At 35.2% G+C, this 24,282-nt stretch overlaps 1 protein-coding gene across 1 annotated transcript in view; it reads right to left on the minus strand.

Annotated features, from left to right (window-relative positions):
• Window positions 1-101: 101 nt before the first annotated feature.
• The window catches only part of phactr3a (phosphatase and actin regulator 3a), a 47,050-nt gene continuing 22,869 nt past the window's right edge, over window positions 102-24,282 (minus strand). The window contains exons 2-12 of the mRNA XM_051097410.1: window positions 18,793-18,954; window positions 14,729-14,884; window positions 14,031-14,243; window positions 13,736-13,955; window positions 13,469-13,611; window positions 12,362-12,515; window positions 5,932-5,987; window positions 4,196-4,257; window positions 2,592-2,732; window positions 1,242-1,318; window positions 102-605 (exon numbers count right to left, since the gene is read on the minus strand). Coding sequence (XP_050953367.1) covers window positions 590-605; window positions 1,242-1,318; window positions 2,592-2,732; window positions 4,196-4,257; window positions 5,932-5,987; window positions 12,362-12,515; window positions 13,469-13,611; window positions 13,736-13,955; window positions 14,031-14,243; window positions 14,729-14,884; window positions 18,793-18,954 — 1,400 coding nt within the window. The 3' untranslated portion in view covers window positions 102-589. The remainder of the gene's footprint in view (window positions 606-1,241; window positions 1,319-2,591; window positions 2,733-4,195; window positions 4,258-5,931; window positions 5,988-12,361; window positions 12,516-13,468; window positions 13,612-13,735; window positions 13,956-14,030; window positions 14,244-14,728; window positions 14,885-18,792; window positions 18,955-24,282) is intronic.

The following is a 24,282-nucleotide window of genomic DNA, read 5'->3' on the forward strand; positions in this document are numbered from 1 at the left end:
GCAAACTTTTGAAATGTAGTGTGTATATAATCAAACTTAAAAAACACCAACGCAGAAGTATTTCCAAAATTGTATTTTGAAGACAAGTAGTGCTTACAAAGTTTTTTTTCTTTCAAGTGATGACATGAACAACCCTGTTCAAACTGACTTTTGTACAGTAAATATGAAATTCATTTATAGCAGGCTTATTAACCCTCAAGTATTTTTTTTACGTTTTTTTTTTACTTTTTACTTTTTTTTCAGAGTGGAGCTGGTTACATGTACACAAACATTTACCCAGAACTGATTCGTCTTTTCTTAGCAGTCACTGAAATGCAGTCCAGTTATAAAAACATCAAAAAGTCCTCTGCCGCTCCACTCTGTCAGCCTCAGGTTAAATGTATCCGCAGATGTTCTTCAGGTTTCTCCTGTGGCCGCCCGCGGTGGAGACGCAGCCTCCAGCGCTAACCGCACCCAAACACCACTCGGCCCAGGGCGCTGGAAGAATAAGGGAATCCCATGGACAAAGCCATGGCTCTGGAAGAGGCACCTCCAGGATTTTATCACGAACGCCGCTTTCAGCATTTTCTTCACAGAAGAAAACCCCCTCTTAGGGCCTGTGAAACCTGATCGAGAGGAGAGAAATCAACAAAGGTGCCTTTCGCAATCACAAACACGATATGATTGGATGAGACTGTTGCATCAGTTATTTTTAGTAACATCATACTTAAGAGCTCTGATGGCCATTTATGTCATGATTATGTAGAGGGGAGCCTGTTATCCAAAACCACTCATGTCAAGGTGACACATGTGTGATTTTTATACATCATCTGAAAGCTAAATAAATAAGCTTTCCATTGGTGTATGGTTTGCTAGGATATGACAATATTACAACTATTTGGAAATTTGAGGGTGCAAAAAAATCAAAATATTGAGGAAAATTGCCTTTCATGTTGTCCAAATGAAGTTCTTAGCAAAGCATATTACTCATCAAAAAATTGTTTTAATATATTTAAGGTAGGAAATTTACTAAATATCTTCATGGAACATGATCTTTACTTAATATCCTAATGATTTTTTGATATAAAAGAAAAATGTATCGTTTTGACCCATATTGCTACAAATATACCTGTGCTACTTATGACTGGTTTTGTGGTCCAGGGTCACATTTGTGTCTCTGTCATTTTTGACCAGACTATTTGGATTTTGGGGATCTAAAAATAGCACAGCCACATCTGTAAGTGCTGTACACGCATACTGACCTCGTTAGGTGTTTGCTTGAAGCATGGACCTCCATCTCAGTGCTTTTGAACTCGTTCAGTTCCTTACGGATGGCCGCCTGTGGAATTGCAAATAAAAGCCACTTAAGCGCATCCTCAAGTAACATGTGCACACTATAATGAGTCAACCGGGTCATGTGGGGAGAGCAAGAAGACTACCAACACAAATTAGATTGCTTTTTAGATGCGTCACGAATATATTGGGTTTAGAAAACTTCAGAGAGAATACACTAGGAATAAAGGAAAGCACCTTTTCCTCTATGTGGGGTTAGTGAATTAAAGGAACAGTTTGCACAAAAATGAAAATTCTGTTATTAATTACCTTTATGTCGTTCAAAATCCGTAAGACCTTTGTTCATCTTTGGAAAGCAAAAGATATATTTGATGAAATCCGAGAGCTTTCTGACCCTGTATAGACAGCAATGCAACTGAGACACTCAAGGCCCAGAAAGGTAGTAAGGACTTCATTAAAATAGTCCATGTGACATCAGTGGTTCAACCGTAATTTTATAAAGCGCAAAGAAAACAAAAATAACTTTATTCAACAATTTCTTCTCTTCCGTGTCAGTCTTTGATAGTTGAACCACCGATGTTAAATGGACTATTTTAATGATGTCCTTACTTCCTCTCTGGGTCTTGAACATGTCAGTTGCATTGCTGTCTATGCAGGGTCAGAAAGATCTCAGATTTCATCAAAAATATCTTAATTTGTGTTCCTAAAGCCCTGTTTACACTAGTGCGTTTTCATTTTAAAGCAGCGTTTTAAAATGAAACGATCCTCGTCTACACTAGCGTTTTCACTGCATTTCAGAAATTATCTCTGTCTACACTACACAACCGAAAACGCATGTCACATGACCATTCATGCAGGTACAACCATAGATATGTATAGGTTGATGCCCTATTGTTTAGATGGCAGATGCGTCTGCCTATACATATCTATGGTGTACAACAATGAGCATGATGTTATTGTATACATGGTCGTCAAGGATACGCAGATTGAATGTGGGCAGCCAAAACATCGTTTTCAAAAGTCTCCGTTTTGGTCCGTTTACATTGAAACGCAACCCCGGAGTTTTCAAACTAAAATGGGGTCTGCAGCGTTTTCAAAAGTCTCTGTGTAAACGACAGGCGTAACTGTAGCAAAAGTTTTAAAATGAAAACGCGCTAGTGTAAACAAAGCCTAAGATGAATGAAGGTCTTACGGGTTTGGAACTACATGAGGGTAAGTAATTAATGACAGAATTTTTACATTTTTGAGTGAATTATGCCTTTAAAGACTGACTGTAGATCAGTGTGAAGATTTGTTGAGGTCGGCTCTTTGTCTCATACCTTGTCAGCTGCAGACAGTCTTGTCCAGGGTTTGTCAGCTCTCCTGTCATAGTCCTGGGCTTTGGCCACCTCCACGTAGTCGCTGAAGCGGATCAGAATCTTTCTTTCTCTTAGTTCATCAACTGTCGGCCTCTGGTTGAGCTGTGAGAGAGAAAAAATGATGTTGTTAATGGGGATAAATGCAAGTTATGAGATAACATGTCTAATGTTGCAGGTAATACATTTTAGGACTGGAATTGCTAGTGACCAATGAAATCTTGTTCCTCTTGTGACGGGGACGCTCACGAGTTGAAAGTACAGTCTGCCTAAAGACGAGCCATAACATGCTTTTTTTAATCATCATGCTTATTTTATTCTTTATTTTATTAAATGTTTATATTGCTCTTTATATCATACTGCAATTTTGAGGTAAATTGCTGATTTTTTCATTTTTTGTTTTTGTTTTAAAAAATAAATTAATGTAGGCAAGCCATAATGATTTATGGTAAGAGTAATAATCAAAATTAATTATACACTGGAAAAATATGCCAAAAAAAGGATGACTCCAAAATGTTATATTTATATTTTTTATTTAATTATAATAATTGAATATATATTTTTTATTGTTGTCCTTGTTATTGTTGTTCTATTGTTTTATTATTATTGTTTTTAAGTATCATCATTAACCAAAAAAAAAAAAAAACAACAATAATGTGTAAATGATTGCATATTGGAAAAATGTACCAAAAACAATATGATTCCAAAGCATAATAATAATAGTAATTATTATTTCTTTCAATTTTATTATTTAGATGTTTTTCACTCTACGCATTAAGTCTCAGTTTTAAGGCATTATGCATTAATGCATTATTAAAATTATGAGTTGTGTTCGTTAACATTAGAGCATTAATGCACTGTGAACTAACAATGAACGACTGTATTTTTATTATTTACTAACATTAACAAAGATTAATAAATACTGTAATAAATGTATTGTTCATTGTTTGTTCATGTTAATACATTAACTAACATTAATTAATGAAACCTTATTGTGAAGTGTTACCATAATAATAATAATAATGATACATATTTATTACATTCAGTTTCATTCTTTAGATGCTTATTTTACTTCAAAATAATGTAAGCAATGATTAATGCTAGGTGTATTAATAAAATATAAATAATGTGATTAATTGTACACTGGGGAAAAAAAGCCAAAAAAGCTATGATACTAAATTTTTTTTTTTTAAATAATTAAAAAAATTAAGTCCTGCTCTCATTTCTTGCATGTCAGTGAAATCGTCTCTTTTCTTCTCATCAAACTCTATGGTCTGAATATTTTAATAGAGGTTCTCTCAGTCTGATGCATCTACTTCTGAACATTATTACTTCACAAAATTGTTTTACCCTTTTAAAACCACTGCTTGTTCTCGAATAGTGCATCATTATTCAGCTCTAGACAGTGTTTTATAGCAATGTCTTACTGCAAGTAGTAATATTAGCAGTAAATAGCATCATTTTACAGACCAACAGTTTCCTGACATTCAGTGGCCACCATTTATACAAATAAATCAGAAAAATAAGGCATGATGCGAGTGAAATGAACCTGAACGGAGGTTGTTTACCTTTCTGTTCAGTCTTTGTTTGATCTCTCTTCTTTCCTCTTGCTCCGTCTGATCGTTCCTCTCTGAAAGAGCCAAAGAGAGACTCAATGAGGGTGATCTAATCAAAAGTGCAGTCACAGGGTCACTCGACATACAGTACCTGCTTTAGCAATGCGTCTTATCTGACAGACGGATTACAGTAATCTACCTGATAATAGTCTGGAGTGATTTTGTGCACTACAAAGCAATGGAAGACCTCAAAAAGTATGTTAGCACATGTAAGTATTTTGAATGAAGTAATCAATTACATTTTCACCTTAACTGACACCAAAAACTTTTCAATAATAAAACATTAAATTCAATTAAAGTGCTGAAGATATATTTTTTTTCTCACTTACCAAATTATTTCAGATTTTAATTATTATATGCATAGAGATGGTAACATTTTATTATTGATTTAAAAATCAATATAATAAAAAAATGATAATAAAACATTTAATTTAAAGATATAATTGAAAGATATAATAAAAACACTTGCTTTTCACTTATAAAATTACCTAATTATACATATAATTTATATCATATATATGTTCATTTATTTAACAAATATAAATGTCAGAAACAATATTCAAAATTACTTAATGTTTATTTTATTGACAAAATTACTATAATATTTATAATAATTACTTAATATTTATATAATATCATGGTATTTGTTATTATTAATACACTTATATAATATAAAAACATTATTTATTAACCAAATATAAATATCAATGCAATGAAGTAGTAATTAAGTACTGGTGTAATTACTAAACACTGATTAAAGATAATATGATAAAAACACTTGTTTTTTTAAATTAATGTGTATTTATTACTATAAAGTAAAAAATATTACATATTTGTATTATACATTGTATTATTATTATTATTATCATTAATGTGCATATACAAATAATAAATAAATAAATAATACATTTGATTATTGCTGTTGTAATAAAACAAAAGTAGCAATTGTGATATTACTGTAAGTATCAGAGACAATATTCTAAACACTTAATATTATTTAATATTTAAATTATTATTCATGCTGTTAGTTATTATTAATAGACACATATATAATATAAAAAACATTACTTGTTTATTCATTTACCAAATATGAACACCAATGCGATAAAGTAGCAATTAAGTACTGGTTTAATTATTAAATACTTGTTAAAGAATATGATAAATAGGCTTGTTTTTTAATATTTATTATTATAAATAAAATATTTTTTAAATGTACACAAATATTTAGAATAGAATACTGTATTAGTGTAGTCTATTACATCTATTGATTTAACAAATATAATATTAACACATATTACTGTGCAATTTTAGACAATATTCAAAATACTTAATGTCTTAATATTTCAATTGTTATTCATGTTATTAGTTATTATTAACACACATATATAATATAAAAACTATTTAACATATATAAACATAAATGCAATTAAGTACTGGTTTAATTATTAAATACTGATTAAAGCTATGATAAAAGGCTTGTTTTTTAATATTTGTATTTATTATAAAAAGTATATTATTTTTACAACAATAAAATATATTTAACAAATACAATTATTATTACAATTAATACTATATACAATATTCATTAATAACATAATTATTATTACTCACAAACAACAATTGTTGACACATACATTTATTATTTACATTTATATTGATGTTTATCATTTTTATCGCGCAATACTCACGTTTTAAAATATTTCTGCTCTCCAGCTCTTCAACGGCCGGCCGTTGACTGAGTCTCCTGCGGAAAAAGATCAGAATAACGTTTTGAACCATACTGTCCCGTGCTGACGCGCCTCAATGAGATCCAGAGGTGAGGGAGATCCTGAAGGGACGCTCAAAGTCTCTCCGTCCTTTGTGTTCAGTCTGACAGTTATTACTCCTCATCTGGATGCAAAACACCGGGTTTCTGAGCGCTTTTGCTAAATAAACACCAGCTATTAAAATGCGGTGCTAATGAGACTCAAACGAGTAAGAAAGTGCGGTCGGTGCATATAACGGCGCGCGCGTGAGAGCGAGACAACTCGTGCTCCTTGTTGTGGTTTGTGTGTGGCGGGCGCGCGCTCTTTTGAACAGGCAGGCGCGTGCCTCAGCACGTTCTTTGTCATGCGCTCTATCTCTCCGCTAGCCTTTGTAGCAACGGACTAATTAGGTTAATTGAGTGTTTTTATTGTTTGAGAATTACTTATTTGAATATAATACGCTGGCGAATAACATGTATAAAGCGTAGATCAAAGAAACTAGGTCATTCCTATGCAGCAAGTCCCCATTGTATGTCTTAATATATTCTATTAAATATTAAACACACTTTTTAGCTATAAATCATATAGTGAGTTGTATCCTCCTCATTCTTCAACGCGGAAGTAAGCCTGTGGGAGAGACTTCCGGTTCATTAGCCGCGAGAAGAATAACAGCGGGCAGCAAACGGCAAAAAAGTTTGCACTACAAACCAGTGTGTTCATAATTAAGATACTACATTGAAATAACATGGTAAGACGCATCAATTTACAATATCAAGCAGCAAAACGAGTTGTTTTGTATGCTAAAAATGGACGTGGATGAGACCTGACGCCAGACTCATTAATTTTATAAATGGCCACACCCACTCTTACTGAGAAAAATAAGGTAGATTAGATCCCATTTCACAATTGGGTGAACATAAGGGTGTATTTTCCATATTTTTCAGAAAATTGTACTACTTTGGTTTGAGTGGATGTTGCCATTTGATATGCATTAAAATCTGTCTTTAACAAAAATTTGTACATTTTTGTAAACTAATATATATATATATATATATATATATATGTGTGTGTGTGTGTGTGTGTGTGTGTGTGTGTGTAATAAATTTACACATTTTTCTTTACCCTAATCTTACTTTTAAACCTTTTTATATATTTTTTTTATTCCTAATTAAAAGCCATCTTATAGGAGGTGAATTTTTGTGGAAAATAAGTGTCACAACCTACAAGAAGTGAATTTTATAAATTCACGTTTTTGTGTTATTAATTAATTACTAAATAATTATAAAATATAATTATTGCTTTGTCTCACTAAAACATAGTATTGTTTGATATAAAATATTAGCAATATTAGTAATAATATCAAAACTATCCACAAGTCCATATTCTTAGCTATATTCTTGCTATATTGCTTATATATTAAATAAATACATACATATTTATTGTTTTTGTTGTATTTTAGGGGAAAAAAATTACACAAACATTTAGGCTGCAACAGACTAACGTAAATTATGGAACATAAAAGATAATTTGAGAAACATCTCAGTAAATGATGACAGAATTTATATGTTTTTCGTGAACTATCCGTTTAATGTTATTATTTGTATTATTGTTTATTTATTTATTTGGAAAATGATACTCTAAATTAAACTCTAAATAAGAAACTAAATCTGCCAGCAGGTGGCGGTAAATGTTGATTAGTTCAAACGGCTGATTCATTCAGGAATGGCATAAATGGCTCTCTTTATGAATGGGCTTTTGAATCATTGATTCACACGATTCGTTCAAAACACAGATTCATTCAGAACCTAAACACGGCTGTGTTGGTCAGAGATGCGCAACAATTCTGCTGTGGCTTCAAAGGTAATATTTCTCTGCGAAATTGAGCAAAAACACTTAATATTGTGTTTTAATATATAACACAATATCAACTTATTTACTGAACTGCTGTATAAAATCACGATAGGTGATAGATCAGGACAAAATCAGAACTCGTGTCATATTGCTCTTGCTGCCCTTGTGATATTGTGTGATATGTAATATTATATATAAATATGAGACAAAACATAAAGGAGTATTTTTTGCACCAATATCTTGAATTTTAGGGCATAACTTCATTTGTGAAGTTGTTGCCCTGCATCATATTTGTCAACAGTCAACTATATGAAATGTAAGATGATGTACAGGTCTGGGGGCGGGGCAAGTGTGTTAACTGCGTTAAAATATTTTAATCGCATTATTTTTCAGAACTAATTAAGTAATGCATTAAACTGACAGCCCTAATATATATATATATATATATATATACACACAACAGGAATGACTCAAATATGTTCTGATTTTGCATTTGACGGTGGATTAAATTGCATGTTGTCTCATAGAAATTCAAACACTATTAATTCAAAATACTACTATGCAAAGCTATATACAGTATGAATATCTGATTATATTTTAAGGCATTTAAGAGCATTCTTTTGTATTCCAGCCATTGTAACACTGTTGTCACTCATATAAGCTGAGTAAGGCGGGATTCCAGCAGATGTGGCGGCGTTAATATTTCATGAACTGAAATGGAGACCTACTCCCAAAACCCCTTTGGAAGCTGCCTGGATATTATTGACCTGTATCACGAGTTGCCTAGCAACAGTAGCTTCCCCGTGAACGCTGAAACAAAGAAATCTACCCGAGCAACACTGGGAGCTCGTGGCATTGGTCTGCATTATGCACCGGTCATTAATCAGACCCGTTTAATTAACAGACGGATGGCAGTGCACTTTATCCAACTATCTTTCCATCAATTACAAGAAGCTGCTATGAGTAATAGTACAGTAAACGTATTTGGTATTCACTATGGCATGCAAGGTGAAGGTAGAGATGGAGGAGGGGAACATGCACTAGCATCCATTATTCACCAGTCTGAGGTCTAAAAATAGCTCCAGCCGTGTCTTTCTTCAGTGGTGGAGTAGGGCACGGCAAGCCAAAGATAGGAAGGTCATGACATGCTGCTGCGGCAAAGTGTCATTGAGTGTTTAGCTCAGACTTCAGCCTGTCCTGCAGGTGCATTGACTGTCACACTTCACCGCTGGCCTAGATCAAGTGGACGGCACCCGTTTATGCTGACTATCACTGTCAGAGTTTGTGAATTCACTGTCTTAATACTGTACGTTTCTGGTCTAATTGTCAACTATTTGTCAGTGCGTGTTAATCCTAAGAAAGAAAAATGTCTTTATAAGACAAATGTAACAACATCTGAAGTGACCTAATCCTTCTTGTTTTTCCAGCCTCCATTCTGGTTGACTCTGCCAATTCCAAAATGGTTAAAACAAAGTCGTGCGCTGAATTTATGGAAATATTATACTTTAAAATTACATTTACATTACCGAATGTAACGTTTTCAGACACTTCATTGCATGTTGACTGCAATGAAATGAAAACGTAGTACAGTTTATATTGATATTAGATTCAAAGAGCACTTTTCAAACCATTTATGTGAGATTTAAGTACATCTTTATATATAATTGAAGGCAACTGGCTGCATTTTCAGCTTAGCCTAATTTAACCAGACTTCCCACTCTTAAATATAGCAACTTACAAAGAGTATAACACACACAGTGAACCCTATGATTCCAATTAGAAGATCAAACAGGACCATGCTCTCATGGGAAATATCTGCTAAGCATTCAGTTATGCATATGCGACCTCAAAAATTCTTAAAAGTACAATTATTTTCATTTATTAAGTGGCTGCATACAAATAATCTATGCCTTGTTAAGTATCCGGTGCTGTTTCACATTTAAAAATAATTTATTCAGTGTAAATGTGCATCAAATGTATGAATCTGTAGAATGTGTTGCTGTGTCTGAAGTTAATCTAATGTAAACATCTGCGTCAGCACAGTGTCTGCTTTCTCCTCTCATCCTTATCTGAATCACATCTTTGTTACAAACCGCTCATGGTTCTCACATTACTTAACTTAGGATGGCCACTTATTATCATTGCTCATAACATTTTAGCACCCTGTGTGCGGCCTGAACAAAGCTCTCTTATAAGCTGGACATAATCACTGTTTCTTCTAAAAAAACTACAGAGGGCTGTTCTCAAAGGTGACAAATACCACAGCTGATCACATAAGACTTATCCTGACAAGATCAGTAATTGTGTGAGGCACTGCAGGCCTTTCTCAGCAGTTTTTTTTTCTTCTTGCACTTTGTTGTAAAGATCAGGCACTACATTGCTTCTATCAGAAGGCTGAAACAGCAGATGTCACAGTTTATGTTTGCTGAGGATCTAATGCCTGAGATTTGAAATGCCAAACTGAATGCATTAAACGAAGCAAAACACAAAGCAAACACAACACAGCAAAACAAACCACAAAAAGAAAAAATGCAACATAAAACTAAAAAACAAAAACACAGTAAAGCAAAATAAAATGTAAAACACAAAGCAAACAAAAAAACAAATACGCAAAACAAACCCAAATAACAAAACAACACAACAAAGTAAAACAACGCAAAACAAACAATGCAAAGCAAACCAAACAACAAAACACAGAACAGCAAAACGAAACAAACGATGCAAACAACACAACAAAACAAACTAAAACAAACAATGCAAAGAAAAATCAAACACAGCAAAGCAAAACAACGCAAATGAAAACCAAACAACATAACACAACATGGCAAACCAAAACAAGCATGGCAAAGCAAAACCAAACAAAAAAACAACACAGCAAGGCAAACCAAACCACAAAACACAAAGCAAAACAAAACGAATGCAAAGGAAAAACCAAACATTACAACAAAGAAAAATAAACAACACAAAATAAAACCAAACAACAAAACAACACAGCAAAGCAAAACAACGCACAAAACACAAAGCAAACAATGCAAGGCAAAACCAAACAACGTGATGCAGGAAAATAAAACAAACAATGCAAAACAAACCCAAACAAAAAACAACACAACAAAGAAAATCAAACAATAAAACAACACAGCAAAGCAAAACAAAGTGCAAAACACAAAGCAAACAAAACAAATAATGCAAGGCAAAACCAAACAACACAATACAGCAAAGCAAAACAAAACAAACAATGCAAAACAAACCCAAACAAAACACAACACAGCACAGCAAAAAGAAACAATGCAAACAAAACCAAACATGTAAAGCTAAATGCAAAGCAAAAAAAAACAACACAGCAAAGCAAAACCAAACAACACAACAAAGCAAAGTGAAACAAATAACAAAGCAAAACCAAACACAACCCAGCAAAACAAACAACACAAAACAAAACCAAACAACAAAACATAGCAAAACAAAACAAAACCAGACAACACAACAAAACAATGCAAATAAAACCAAACACAACAAAGCAAAATTAAACAAGCAACGCAAAGCAAAACCAAACACAACACAGCAAAACAAACAATGCAAAACCAAACCAAACCAAACAACACAACATAGCAAAACAAAACAATGCAAACAAAACCAAACACAACAAAGCAAAATTAAACAAACAACGCAAAGCAAAACCAAACAAGGCAAAATGACACCAAACAACAAAACAACACAACACAGTAAAGCAAAAAAAACCATAAAACATAAAGCAAAACAAAACAAACAACGCAAATCAAACAAACAAACACACACAAAAAAAAAAAAATCAAAATAAATTGAAAAACACAACTCAACCAACCAAAGCAAAACAAAATACAACAAAGCTAAACAAACACACCACAAAGGAAAACACAATAAAGCTAAACAAAAACTTTTCTTGTATAAGTGTTGCAGCCTATACAGGTTTCTCCATTGCTTGTGTCGTTACACCAACCGTGGGCAGTGCACCATGTACTGAACTGAACTTCTGAAGTCAAAGGCAGGTGATATAATCAAATATAATCAAATGAAAGCTGTAGATTTATTCACTCAGATTAACTCCAATCCTCAATCAACTATAATCCCAGTTTACTCTATGTACCTTACATCAGATTACAACCCACTGTACACATACTTACACTACCTCTGCATGAAATGTGTTTTCATAATCTGTTTCAAAACTTCACTTGTCTATTTAATCCTTACAAGATACAGGTAAACAGATTTGCTGTCCATAATGGAGGACACTGAGCATATGACTCAGCTCGAGCGCTAAGCCTCCCTGTGTAATTAATAGAACAAAATTAGTAGCTAAATGAATATGAGAATTAAGGTTGACAGCGTATGTTGATTATAAAAAACATATATAAAAAATAGTATTAAGCAGTCTCCAAGTCACTAAAGATGGCATTTTCATGTATTTCCAAAAAAAGTCCTGAAGAGGGCAGTGTGATATTTTATATACTCACATATACAGTCCAGTCAACACATATTTATGACTTACTTGGCAAGTTTCATTTCGATCTGTTGACGGATCTCCTGTCTTTCCTGGTCGCTTCGTGCAGGAAAAATGTTCCTGTCCTCCAGCTCCTGTTTGCTGGGACGATTCCTAAGCTTCACAGCCAGCAGTTCCTTCCTCATCCTCCTTGGCAATGTGCCTGCACATGTTTACCATATAATTCATAAGTACTTCAGATTTCAAAACAAAAATGACCAATGATACATCTCTCTTGGTACTTTTATTACGCGACATGAAAAAACACAATGATACAATGACAACATCATGGCAAACATGCAGATCTTCCAGCTTTAATAAATCAGCGCAGTAGGGTTGGGTATCGTTAGAATATTATCAATTCCGATTCCGATTCTTTTCAATTCCCAGTTTCGATTCCAATGTGAATAGAAGATGATATCAAGCATATTTAAGCTGTTTCTTTTTTTGCTAAACATTTAGTTACAGCTGAATCCCATAAACAAAAATCAACAGGCTACATAAAAACATTCACTTAAGAGCTGTTTGCAAAATAGAACTGAGTGATTCTGGATAAATTGGGTTGTTTTTTTAAATGGAAGTTGTGGTTCTCTTACGATTCTGAAGAAAAAAACATTAGACAACTAAACAAAATCACATGTAGGCCTAATTTATAAGTAAATGATTCAGTGATTCACCCAAGATTTACTTGGTTCATTACTGGATGAATCAGTGTTTTTGAATGAATGATCAAAGACAAATACATTTGTCTTTAACATTATTTGGAATTCCAAATTAACTTCCAAAAGGATACCGTACATATTAGAGTTCATATCCAGACTATGAACTTTTATCCCAGTACTTTTGTGATTATTTGAATGTTTGTAACACAGAAATAATGAACTGTGTCGTTGAAAAGACTGTGAAACTGTTTCATAGGAAAGGAATTAATACACATAGGAATTGATAGGCCAAATCGAAATTTAAATTTTACAAGAACTAACCGATTCCCGACCTTAAGTATCCAATTCTGGAATCAGAATCGATTTTCGATACCCAACCCTGCAGTGCAGTATCTAATAACATTAGGTGTAAAAGAGTTACAACAAGTATTAAAAAGTTATGCTATAAACCCACCAGAAATTACAGAATCGTTCCAGCTGTCAATATCATAGATAATTCCTGAAGCGTCAGTGAAGCAGTGGTCCTGTCGAACATTTTCCTTGTTTTCCTCTGCCTCCTTTCTGTTCTCACCATCTCCACTTGGCTCTCGCTCAATGCTAAACAAAGAAAAAGAAAGAGACACACTGTAATGTAATACATTAGTATTAACTTAACAGAAAATACTTCTTAAACCTTCTTGAAAAAATTTAGCAATAATAAAAATAGGTCTAACATCCTCACCTGTCCTGCCTGAGCTTTGTTGCCAGTGCTCGGTGCAGTTCTTCTATTATACAGCTAGGGGGCAGCGGTGGATGTATGCTACCTATGTGCGGCGACCCCACAGGATTAGAAAAAGGCCCTCTTAAAACCACAGGACTGGGGCCGTCAGAGACCCTAGGCAGTTCTTTATGGAGAAAAGAGTTTGACTGAGGCACTGATGCGATGACGACTTTACCTGGGTCTGCGGAAACAAAAAACGTCATATACTGCAATATTATCTTTACAAGTGTTATTATGTAAAAAAAAATGAACACACCTTCCTCCGTGCTTAGCTGAGAAAGGAGATTGCCGTGACCGCTTGGAGGAGACTGTTCCTGCAGTTCATCTTCCTCATCTTCCTCTCTGTCGTCTTCATCTTCCTCGACATCTTCATTCTCATTTACAGAGGGAACCACCTCCTCGTCTTCCTCCTCTTCCTCATTTGAATTTGGCTCTTCCATTGTCTCATTGTCCTGTACAGAATCTACCACTGATAGGAAACAAAACAAATCATAGTTTAAACTATTAGGAACAGAATTCAAGGATGTGGTTATTTAGTAATGTTGTTTATTTGTCAAGGATCATATTTGCAGTAAATACGTCTGTTTCCAGACGGGTTTCCCGACCACTCCCCCATACTCTATTGGTTGGTCAAACAGTTAGCCCCGCCCAAACCTCCTGCTATTGGCTAAGCAAAGAGCAGGACCCAAAAAGTTGAGTAATTATGATTTTTTTAGTTTTTGAGTCTTATATGCTAATCAAGGCTGTATTTATTTAATCATAAACAAAGTAAAATAAATATTATTACACTTTAAAACAACTCTGAGTGGGGTGGCCAACCCTAGCTCCGCCCCTGCATTAACTGCGTTAAATATTTTTAATGCCGTTAAACTGGACAAATTAATCGCCTGTGTTAACGCGCTAAGTTTGACAGCACTATTATATCTATATATAGAAATGATAAAGAGTACTCACTGGTAGGGAGATTGTCTTGCTCTGAGCTGAGGTACTCCATGCTACTGATGCTGAGAATGGGCCCCTGAGAGCCAGGCAGCCGGATCTCAGCATCGGAGATGCCCTGGATGGGAGAGCTGGGGTCTGGAGAGTGAAGTCCACAGGCCAAGGCCACATCTGCACACAAAGAAACAATGCATTAGATTGCTCTACTCACAAACATTCATCAACATAAGTTACGCAACATATATGTAAGCAATTCCCTTTTTTCCTTCTGACACATATTTTCTTTCTCACATAGCTCCATGTGTGTCATCTTCCTGCTGACATGATGTGGGTAGGTGTTTGTGACTTTTACTTTGAGACTTGGTCATTTGGGGATGTTATTTGAGATCTCCACAGGGGTGCTAGAAAGTGAACAACCATACATTCTGCCGACTGTAAACCTCTGGGGAAGTCCACTTCCAGAACAAGAATTTACAGATAATGTACTCACCCCCTTGTCATCCAAAATGTTCATGTTTTTCTTCAGCCGTAAAGAAATTATGTTTTTTTGAGTTAAACATTTCAGGATTTTTCTCCATATAATGGACTGATATGGTGCCTTGATTTTGAACTTCCAAAATACAGTTTAAATGCGGCTTCAAATCATCCCAAATGCAGTTGTAAACAATCCCAGCCAAGGAAAAAGGGTCTTATCTAGCGAAACAATTGGTTATTTTCATTTAAAAAAAAAAAACAATTTAATTACTTTTTAATCTCAAACGATCATCTTGTCTTGCTCTCCATGAACTCTGTGTATTCTGGCTCAAGACAGTTAGGGTATGTCAAAAATCTCCAATCGTATTTTCTCCCTCAACTGCAAAAATCATTTCAAAATCATCCTACATCACTGCAGAAGTACCGACCCAGTCTTTGCAACATGAACATGCAAAGAAGATCAAACACCCTTAACAAAAAAAGGTAGAACAGTGATATAGGATGATTTTGAAGTTGAGGGAGAATATAAGATGTGAGTTTTTGGACATACCCTAACTGTCATGAACTGGAAAAGGACTGTTCAGGCAGAGTAAGACAAAACAAGTGTTTGACATTAAAAAGTAAACAAGTTGTATTATTTTTATGAAAATAACTGATCGTTTCGCTCGATAAGACCCTTCTTCCTTGTCTGAGATCGTTTACGCCCCATTCACACTGGGCGTGAGCGCTAACACTTCACGGAGGACGTGACTGAAGCTTTGCGCTGATTGGCCAGCATCTGCGCCGAACGGGATTGGTTAGCGTCTGCACTAGTATATTTGCATAAGGCGATCTGATTGGCTGATGCCTGCATTGGTGCTGGAAAAAGTTGAAATTTTTTTAACTTCTGTCGCGAGCAATGCCAGTGACGTGACACAACAGACCCATAAATCAGTTCGGCAACGCTTGACGTCACTCCATTCAAAGTAAATGAGAAGCGTTAACACTGACGCCATGAATGGGTCCTTACAACTGCATTTGGGATCATTTGAAGCTGCATTTAAACTGCATTTTGGAAGTTCAAACTTGGGGCACCATATCAGTCCATTATATGGAGAAAAATCCTGAAATGTTTCCCTCAAAAAACATAATTTCTTTGCGACTGAAGAAAGACAGACATGAACATCTTGGATGACAAGGGTGATTATCTGTCAATTTTGAAAATCAAAACTGTAAGTTAGTGTGCAAAACTTACAATCTCCAACTTCCACCAATATGAACCAACGATTTTGATGACGTCACCCTGTACTTCAGCTAGAATCCCAAGCGTTCCATCCCCTACACTATAAATAGACGGTCAAGCTGCGGCTGTCTGTCTGTCAATCTGTCACTTGTTTACAGAATTAGTATTTTCTGTACGGTGAATGCCATTTAGTGCACTATGTAGAGGATAGGGAACAATTCAGACTGGTTTGCTTTGTGTCACACAAACTGCCGCAGCATGCACACAGTCTGCTCCAGACCAAAGACATGATAGCACGGAGCGGATCATATGCGTGACCTGGCGCAGGCCACAAAACATATCAGACACATTTCATATTTGAATTCTACGCAGAATGCTATTTTTTATATCAATAATGCGATATGGATGGAAAATATGCTGTCAAATGCGGCTTTAGCCAGCTCAACGGCTTTGGCCCAAGATGCGATATAAATGAAACGCTACTGGCTATTTAAAAAAGGGGGCAGCTTCCTGTTTCAGTTGAAATTACGTCAACACGGAATAAGCCTACATATTTTAAAGCACTTCAGTTGACTTTTAACTCCAAATTATCTCTCCAATTAAATGCCAGAGATTCATGTAAGGCTGCTGCTGGTTGAAGCATCATATAGACCAGCAAAAAACCCAGTCAGAGTTTAGAGCCATGATAAACGTTTCCTGATATTTACTCACCCCCATGTCATCCAAGATGTTCATGTCTTTCTTTCTTCAGTCGAAAAGAAATTAAGGTTTCTGAGAAAAACATTCCAGGATATTTGTAGATATAGTGGACTTCAATGGGGATCAGCAGGTTGAAGGTCCGAATTGCAGCTTCAATGCAGCTTCAAAGGGCTCTACACGATCCCAGGCGAGGAATAATGGTCTTATCTAGTGAAACGATCTGTGATTTTCGAATAAAATTGAACATTTCTAGACTTTTTAACCACAAATGCTCATCTTGCACTAGATTGATCACACTGGAAAGGTCACACGTGATGTAGGCAGAAGTACCGACCCAGTGTTTACAAAGCGAACGTGCAAAAACAGTCAAATGGCCTTTACAAAAAAGGGTAAAACAACGATGCTGGATGATTTTTAAGTTTTGAAAAACGCCCTACCCTACCTTTTTGAACCAAAGTACACAGACAAAGAACTAACCACACGTGAGCTTTCCAACATGATTACGTAATTCGCAAAGTCGTAGATGCATATCGCAGAGCTAGTGCGAGATGTGCATTTGGGGTTAAAAAGTATATATATTTATATTTTTTTAGAAAACGACGTCTGTTTCGCTAGATAAGACCCTTATTCCTCGGCTTGGATCATGTAGAGCTCTGTGAAGCTGCACTGAAACTGAAATTTGGACCTTCAACCCATCGATCTCCATTGAAATCCATTATATGGAGAAAAATTCCTGAAAAAAATTCTTTTTGACTGAAGAAAGAAGAACATGAACATCTTGGATGACATGGGGGTGAGTAAATGATCAGGACAGGTTTGAAATGCCATGAGGGTGAGTAAATGATGACAGTTTTTATTTTTGGGTGAACTATCACTTGGACCACAAGTCATCGGTTTCCCTCTCCAAAAATGGAAACACCTCTGCTGTTTGTCGTCACAGGATTGACTTTGCCTGCTCATTCCCAATCTTAACACCATCAGACGTCTCGCAATCCTCCCTCATTCTCTGCATGCATCTACTATCATTTGTGTATCACTTCCTCCGCTAACCTCGACTGAATGATGATGATATTGTCTCATTATGTAACTAAACTGTTTCTAAAGCTGTCTGCTATCAGTACACTCATTTCACGCTTGATTAACAGATCTCTTGCCTCTGGCACTGTTCCATTAGAACTAAAAACTGCTGCTGACACCCTAATTCTCAGGAAACTTCGTCTAGGTCCTTCTGTGTTAAATAATTACAGACCTATCACAAACCAGAGCTGTTGCCTCTCAACTACCAGACTAAGTTTCTTACCAGGCGGAATATTGTCCTTTACATAAAGTAGCAGGGACAGCTCTCTGCAGGGCCATAAGTGACCTCCTACTTTTTGCTGAATCAGGGGTGCTTAATATTCAACTCCTTCTGGACCTCAAGTCTTTATTGGATTCTGTCATTTAGATGTTGGCATCACTGACACTGGAAACTCTCCTCAGGTCGAGTCCTTCAAAGACAAACAGCAGTTTCTCCATCCTCCATCATTGCTGTTATGGTGTCCCCCAGGGTTCGGTTTTAGGTCCTCTTTCTTTTATTTAGTGCTCAAAATATTCCCTCAAACACATCTTTGCAAGTTCATTTGTATTATCAACACAACCGTGTTTTCAGTAATACACTAAATAAAATTAAAAAGGCCAGTCTTACCTGTAGAGCTCTGCTTCAGCTTCTCGTTTTTCTTTTTCCTCCATTTCCACGGCCTGAAAATACGCCCCAGCGTGGCCAGCTTGCTGTGGCGCCGGATGGGAGGGGTGTGGACGCCACTCACCAAACAGCTGGAGCGCAGCACCTTCTGCTGCTCCATCACATCTGTAACACAAGACAGACAGGAGCCGTTAGCATCTAGTAGTGACATCCATTGGTGTGACAGATGATACAGATTTTGAACATTTATACAGAGACTCAGGCTAGGTCCATGAGACTGCGACTGGCTGCTTCATTTAGAAAAGCACCTAATCTGATTGGGGCCGTGTTTCAGTGGATTTGTTTGTCTAAAGCCCATTCTGCTCATTTAAAACTACAGAGCAGATTATAAAACAGACGGTGACACACTAATCAACCTATGGAGAAAGTCAGATGAAATTTAAAGACCCTGTGGAATCATATTTGAATTTTTATTTATTTATTTTTTTAACAATTGAAATACTTATTAATACTTAAAATTATTTCATTTTGTTTTATTCTGCCTACATTATGGGTGGTTCATTAAGTGCAGAGACTACTTATTTAATTAATTTATTTACTGATTTTAAGACTTATTTTTAAAAGCACTTTAAATACTAATAATTTATAATTAGTATAACTATACCAACACTAATTATATAGATAGATAGATCAAATAAATATTTCCTTAAAGTACAAGACAAATAATAAATAAATATCTGTATTCATGTATTTATTTATTTATTTGTTTGTTTATAAGAATATAGCAGACCTGTTGATAGTGTGTATGTATAATATAATATAATAATTTAGTATTTAATTAATAACAAAAAGCCTGACAGAAATTATATAATTCACTTCTTGCAGGTTGTGCCAGTGATTTTCAACAAAAATTATGTCACTTTCTACAAAATGTATTATTATTAAAAGCATTTTAAATACTAATAATAAACTATAATAATAACTATTTCTATTACTATACTAATACTAGTTATATATATTGTGTGTTGTGTGTTGTCACAATATCAACTCTGGATTTATGAATTTCTTACTCATTTTTGAAGCACTTTAAATACTTAAAAAAATAAATTTATTTATTTATATTTTTCATTATTTAATATATATATATATATATAATTATTATTATTATTTAAATGTATTATTTTTTAAATATTTATTTTATTTTATTTTACTTTGACACTAACTGCCATTTGTCATCTCAGGATCAAGTCTGGGTTGCTGCTTTTCATACTTATTTTTAAAAGCTCTTTAAATACTAATAATTTATAATAATAATTATTACTATTACTAATGCTAATTACTACTAATAATGTTTTTACATTCACCCTGGACAAATGGTCAGTCCATTATAGCTATTTTTAATTTAATATAATTTATATTTTTTGTTTTGTCTATTAATTTCCTAATCACTTTAAATAATTCAGTACTTACATATATTTTGCCATTATTATTTTTTATTACATTTTTTCCAGGATACATTATAGGCAGTTTATTAAGTACAGGTTGGTCATATTTTATTATAACGTTGGGAAAAATTATCATAAATATACATAATTTTAAATGGTGCCATACAACTGTCATAATAATATATATTATATATATTCCTAAACATTCACATTTAAACAAGGATGCGATGATTTAATGATTTGGTCAAGCAGATTTTCTGTTTTGTTTTGTGGTTTTAATTCATGTCTGTTAGTTATGAGGCTATTTATATCCTTGTGTACAGATTTAAAATTTGCAGTCTTTCTCATCAGGGAAAATAGGCCGGAAATTATGTCATTTCCTGCTGAAATGAAGGCAATTACAAAGCATGTAAAGTTTTTAATTATTTTTCTCTACAGATTTCCTATTACAGTCTTTCAGTTTTGAGCTAAAGCAGATGTTATCATAAATACATCTGCCTACATGAATACGGCTGCGAATAAGTCAGCGGCGGTTTATCGTGAAAGAACAATTGCATATTTTACCATACAAAGCCTCTACGACACCCACATCAGCATCATATCCTTCAGCAGGCTAGACCTAATCCTTTTAAATATTCACATGCAGGAAAAGCTCCATTCATAGAGCAAATGAGTCAACGCTCTGCCAAACACTCTGGTACTGAAATAGTGTAGTGTGGGCAGGGGCAGCGAGCGAGTGCCGTCACAAACCCAGAGGCGTCGTATGCACGGAGGTCCTCTGATCATTGACCATACAAGAAAAGAAGCGGGTCAATCGACTGAGCGGCTCTGCCCAAGTAACCAGCGCTATCTGGAATCCAGGTCAAGCCTGAAAACCGCGCGGCGCGGCGAGTCAGCAAAGCCAGGGTCAGCAAAGCCTAGCTGTTACTATGGTTACTGCTCCTCCAGATGCAGCGGCAGCAGAGCGAAGCCCCCTCGGAGGCAGAATCCGAGCGCCGTATGAGGGGCTGCCACTGTCTTACGAAAGGGAGGATGGGGAAACGGGCAGAGGAGGGGGGAACGGGGGTCTGTTGCTATACGGAAGCGCTTGCAGAAGACCTCCAGCAGCCAATCAGGGCCCGGCCTTTCATAACATATAATATCAAGCACACTAGCCCTTTCTTCAACGCAGGGACAAGGCGTTACAAGGAGCTGGTGTCGTGCTGGACAATCTGTTGGAATGGAAAACAGAAGAAAAATGCTAATTTATGGTATATTAGCTAATATTAACATATCGGTGGGTGCAGTAACAACGGCACACAAGAGAATTTTTAAAAGGAGTCCTAAATATAATCCAGTACTTCTGACAATATTTGAATGAATATCTGTTATTCATGAAGTAAGCGACAGAAGAGCAAAGCACAGCGTTTTATGAACAGAGAGCCAGTCAGCAAATAGGCCTGCATGCTGGCCGGGTGCCACAGATGCCCACGTTACCAATATCTCAAAAACACCTGCCAAATTCCCGCTAAAACCGCTGATATAAGACTCTAAATGACCGTATGGAAATATATATCCAGCATACAGGGTTGGGTGTATTAATAATATAATCTTTATAATGCAATACAGAACATAATTACACAGCAGAACACACCCACTTTTACTGTAAAAGCAAATCTTAAACAGTACTGTACTTCAGGGTTATTATCGTTAACTAAAACTAAAAATTTTGTTACGTGAATCGAAATAAACGTTTACTGAAATAAAATCAAACTTATTTTATTTCAGCTAGTGGCCAAAGCAAAATTTCTCATTTTTGTTTAGTTTTAAGTACTAAAATAACTAAAATACAGACGTTTTTCGAGAAAAAAAACACAACAAAAATAGAAAAACTTTAACTAAAATTAAAGTTAAAATATAAAAATAATATGTAACTCCAAAACTATAACCTACCTGATCTCATGACGAAAATGTATCAAGATGCGAAATACGTACCAATAGATACATATCACTGCTGTTTCCAACAGAAATGAATACTAGAGGCAGTAAAACACCAAACACTTATAATCGATTTTGATATGATTACAGCTCTGTATGTTCAGTGTTGGGGAAAGTTATTTTTAAAAGTAATGCATTACAATTTTGTGTTACTCTCTAAAAAAGTAACTAATTACTTTTTATGGAAAGCAATGCATTAAGTTAATTTTGTGTTACTTTTTAAATCTGGGCAGGGCTTGCTTGTTTGTTTTTAATATAAAAAGTTCTATTTTTGGCAAATGTAAAAGCCTGTTCCTCATAAGTGATATTATTTCAGATCATTGTAATGCCTGACTTTGATGACGTGTATCTTCAGCACAGTTTGTAGTGTAGGCTTCTTTGTCTCTTTTTTGTAGGCTTTTTTGTCTCTTAGAAATGCACATTTGACAGTATCTTGAGTTGACAGCAGTAGTAGCTTGAGTTAGGATGCAGATGTAAATTTATGTTCATTATCAAAACCGGTTACATTCGTACAAATTGTAACAACCTCATTTTTATATGCTGAAATTTAAGTATTCAGTTTGAGTTTTAAAAAAAATGAACCACTGGTCTTCCATAGTAGCATACATTTAGATCATAATAACCACAATTAAAACCACAAATACAGCACCTCAATACCATGTCAAAAATGCAACAATATGATTTCTAGGTATTTGTATGAAAAACAGTAGTCTAAATACATTTAGTATTTAGACTAAATGCACAAACACAATAGCTAAATCACAAAAATACTGTAAATTTATTCCATTACTCCTTAAATACATGTCTACATTAATAATATAATAAAATTCGATATGAATATCCCATGTTTCTATCACAATAGCATGGTGCAGTTAGTGTTGCTACAGTAAATCCATGATAAATGATGACAATTTGTAGACTGAAAGGCCTTCTAATCGTTGCACAAAGTGTTTCTCCTGTTTGTCAGCGCTGTTTTATCTGACTTTAAACTAGTTTAAAGGGGTCATATGATGCCCATTTTCCACAAGTTGATATGATTCTTTAGGGTCTTAATGAAAAGTCTCTAATATACTTTGATTAAAAATTCTCAATGGTTTTGTAAAACAGCACCCTAAACTTCCTAACTACCACATAAGGAAAGGCGATCGCAAAGATTCATAAAAAAATGCTTATACACACTTCAGCTGTAAGTGAAGCTGGATCATGAATGATTTGCGCAAACACAGACGGGTATATGTAGATCGGGAGGCGCATTCCCTTCACAAACAAATGTAATCTACTGCATCTTCAGTGGCTCAGATGTCGGGAGTAAATGACGACCACTACGTTCATTATTACATCCAGCAACACAACACCTCAATCTGAGATATTCTTGTCTAACTTACATCCCTGCTTCGGCATCGAAACAAGGAAAGTTACTGGACTGTGACAGCTGATCTGAGGTAAGACGCTCATGTCAATCAACTGTTGTGGGAGCGGCATCACAATGACAGGCATCTGAGAACGGCTCAATTTGAAAAAGGGGATATTATTTTTACAGATTAATTAAAAACCACTGCATGGATTTTTATCATTATAGGGTAGATTTGTACATACACTGCCAACACACATTAATGTTCAAACAACATGAAAAAGTAAAGTCTGCATCCGATGACCGATGATGAAAGTCATTAAATGACAAATTTTGTGTTCTTCACTGAATTCAAGCGCTTCACACTGGATCTCACAGTGTTGTTTAGTGGTCGCATGCCGTAACCGAGACTCATCAGCGAGTAAATGGATCTGCTCTAGTAAGCTCACACCGTGCTGCCATTTGAACTTTGAACCGAGTGGATAAACAGTCCATGTGGCGCACTTCAAATGAGTATCGCTGTTTCATTCCACTTTTGGCGCATAAACATTACATCGAACCGAACTCACACTCTGAAAACATCTGCTGTGTGAACGGAACAGGACCGGACAACTAATTGTCTGTCACATCACACAGTGTGAGAGAGCCACTCTACTGCACAAACGCATGTCTACCATGTGTTCCATACTTTCATGTGTAGTCTCAATAACTTACAGTGAC

The sequence above is a fragment of the Labeo rohita genome, chromosome 23 (assembly GCF_022985175.1).
Source record: "Labeo rohita strain BAU-BD-2019 chromosome 23, IGBB_LRoh.1.0, whole genome shotgun sequence".
Taxonomy (NCBI): Eukaryota; Metazoa; Chordata; class Actinopteri; order Cypriniformes; family Cyprinidae; genus Labeo; species Labeo rohita.